The sequence below is a fragment of the Dichotomopilus funicola genome, assembly GCF_033296635.1.
Source record: "Dichotomopilus funicola strain CBS 141.50 unplaced genomic scaffold C8A04scaffold_108, whole genome shotgun sequence".
In the NCBI taxonomy this organism is placed as follows: domain Eukaryota; kingdom Fungi; phylum Ascomycota; class Sordariomycetes; order Sordariales; family Chaetomiaceae; genus Dichotomopilus; species Dichotomopilus funicola.
Window position 1 is genome coordinate 61,177 of NW_026944129.1, and position 3,207 is coordinate 64,383.

General features: G+C 55.0%; 1 protein-coding gene across 1 annotated transcript; it reads left to right on the forward strand.

Moving 5' to 3' along the window:
- Nucleotides 1-554: 554 nt before the first annotated feature.
- C8A04DRAFT_33044 (uncharacterized protein) lies at nucleotides 555-2,838 on the forward strand (the record flags this gene model as incomplete). The annotated part of the gene is made up of 2 exons (XM_062782309.1): nucleotides 555-2,705; nucleotides 2,779-2,838. 2 exons carry the CDS (start codon nucleotides 555-557, stop codon nucleotides 2,836-2,838), a joined length of 2,211 nt encoding a protein of 736 aa, XP_062632857.1.
- Between the last annotated feature and the right edge of the window lie 369 nt (nucleotides 2,839-3,207).

Sequence of the window (3,207 nt, forward strand, 5' to 3'; positions counted from 1 at the left end):
CCCTCCTCCGGTGGGCGTCGGATCGGGCCTGCTGCTTGGCTTGGAGTGCAGAGCTTGTTGTGCTGAGAGGCTGCCATGACCACGGGACGAGAATACGACGACATGGGGAGATCAAGCTTAAACCAACCCGGTTGGTGTTTTTTTCTGGGAAACAATGGAGTCCTGAATTGACCCGCGCAGCAGTAGCAGTGGACACTTACCTAACGTTCAACTCGACGGTCGTCACTGGCTGGGACTGTGAGAATTAAACTCGGCGAGGTCCCTGACTTTTTGGCTCTTGTTGTGTTCCCTCCCTCTTGGAGATTTTGTCTTTGTCAACCCATCATTGTCAACCCATCATTGTCATCATCATCCCGGTCCGTTTTGGGACTTCCCTTTTTCTTCAGCCTCTTTCTCAACAGGGCTTTCTGTATGGGGTTCACCTCACCGCCCTGTCCACCACCCCGGCACGCTATCTGAGCGTGTGAGACACGTCGAGCCTCTCATCCTCGCCGTAGTCTAGTCAACAAACACCTCACTCAACACAACACAACAAACACAACACAACAAACACAATGCGCCTCAGCACCCTTCTGCTCGCGGCCACTGGGCCCGTGGGCCTACTAGCCAAGGAGCCCATCCTATCAGCCCCAGAACTAGTCCCCAACGATCTCGCAGCCCTGCTCGAGAAGCACAACCTCGCCCTAGTACCCAAATCCGAACTCACCGACGTGCTCTCGGAACTCACCTCCCTCCTCAAAGCCCAACAACTCCAAACCCGCCAACTCTTCGGCGCGCCCAAGTACGCGCGGCAAAACAACAGTTCCCACCCCACTGCCACAATAACATCCCCCGGGGCTGGTGAATCCGGACATGACGATGGGGGAGCGGGCAACCGCGCGGCGCCTGTTATCCCTAACCTTCTCGGCTCCAATGGGTTGCTGGATGGGTTGGATGGGATCGGTGACTTGATCAAGGCGCTGACTGATCTGTTGACGGCTGAGTTCCTCAAGGGTTTCCACGACTCTATGGTTTACCTTGGTCAGTCGCTGCAGCCGCCCGCGCCGGCGCTAATTCAGAACCTGCTTAAGAAGGGCAGCCCGCTACTGGATATGCTCAGCAAGCTTGACCTCAAGGGCCTGTTGGATCAACTGGAGCCGTTGCTGAAGGAGCTGGGTGATCTGGACTTGGCGGGTGTGTTGAAGGCCGTGAAGCCGTTGTTGACGGAAGAGCAGATCAAGGGGATTGTGACGTTGTTGGGCAACGCGGAGACGTTGTTGTCTGGGGAGAACGTGAAGAACCTGAATGGGTTGTTGAAGAGCGCGGGTCCGTTGTTGCAAAAGGTTGGCCCGCTGCTGGATAAGCTGGGTGATTTGGATCTTGAGGGGATTATCAAGGCGTTGGATCCGCTGCTGAAGCCGGAGTCGATCCAGGGCTTGGTGGGGCTGTTGAACAACGCTGAGACGTTGTTGTCGGGCGAGAACGTCAAGAGCATCAACGCTCTGCTCAAGTCGGCTGGCCCGCTGCTTCAGAAGGTTGGCCCGCTTCTTGACAAGCTGGGTGATATCGACTTGGCGGGTCTGCTGGATTCGCTCTCGCCGCTGCTTAAGCCCGAGTCCATCAAGGGCCTTGTCACTCTCTTGACCAACGCTGAGACCCTCTTGTCGGCCGATAATGTGAAGAAGCTCAACGGCTTGCTCAAGTCGGCTGGACCGTTGCTCGACAAACTCGGCGAAATCGACATCGCCGGCTTGCTCGACTCTCTTGCGCCGCTCCTCAAGCCCGAGTCCATTAAGGGTCTCGTAACCCTGCTGGGCAATGCCGAGAACCTCCTCACAGGCGACAACGTCAAGAACATCAACAACCTGCTCAAATCCGCCGGTCCCCTACTCGAAAAGGCCGGTCCCCTCCTAGACGAAGTCGGCAAGCTCGACCTCGCCGGCATCCTCAAGGCTCTCGACCCGCTCCTCAAACCCGAATCTATGAAGGGCATCATCGGCCTCCTGAACAACGCGGAAGACCTCCTCAGCACGGACTTTGTCCACAGCACCAAGGGCCTCATCGGCGATGCCGCACCGCTCTTGGCCGCACTCTCCGACGTCAATATCGCAGGCCTCATCAAGCAGCTCAAGCCCCTGCTCGATGCCTTGGGCGAAATCGACCTCGGCGCGCTTGTCAAGCAAATCTCACCTTTGCTCAAGCAGTTATCGCCGTTGCTTACGGAAGTCAGCAAGCTCGACTTGGCGAAGCTGGTCAAGCAGATTACCCCGTTGCTCTCCGAGCTTGAGACCATCGACCTCAAGTCTATTCTTGACGCGGTATCCCCCCTGTTGACGGCCAAGTCCATGCACGGTCTAGTCACGCTGCTTGACAACGGCGAGGCGTTATTGACGCGCAACTTTGTCAACCAGACGCAAACCCTCATCGGCGATGCGGTGCCGCTTCTGGACGCACTCAAGGATGTGGATATTGACGGGTTGTTGAAGACGGTGGAGCCGTTGTTGAAGGAGCTGAACGGCATGGATTTGGGCGGGTTGTTGAAGTCGGTCAAGCCGTTGTTGGCGGCGCTGAAGGAGGTGGATATGGAGGGGATTGTGAAGCAGTTGAAGCCCGTGCTGACGCCGGAGAGTGTCAAGGGGATTGTGGGGTTGTTGACGAATGCGGTGTTGTTGTTGAATCAGTCGTTTGTGACGCAGACTTCGGAGTTGATTGATGATGCTACGCCGGTAAGTTTTCTCCCCCTGTTCCCCTTTATTGTCTACGAGTTGAGATGATGATTAATTGCTAACGATGTGATAGCTTGTGGCTACGGTTGCGGATCTTGTGCATGCTGTGCTCAAGGAGTTTGTGGGCAAGTAAGGGGGACATCTGTTTTTGTTGGGAGATACATATGATGGGACATGCGAGGAGGACAACGTTCATGGGATACATGGTCCTGGATACGGGTTACGTAGTTAATGTCTCTGTAATGAAGCTGGCGATGAGAAATGAAACAACTTCTATCAAACTATCAAAATATCGAAATTTCCACTTGAGTCTTCGTCCTGGATCTGCTCACCAAGACGCCAAAACCCTAAACCACCAACCCAACATTCAATCACCAAACTGAAGCACATTACGCCCAAAGCTCCCAATGCACATCCTCACATGCAGAATCGCGATGGCAAATAATATAGCCGAGGCCAGGTCCAGTTGCGCACAAAAACTTGTTCTGCAACCTCACCAACA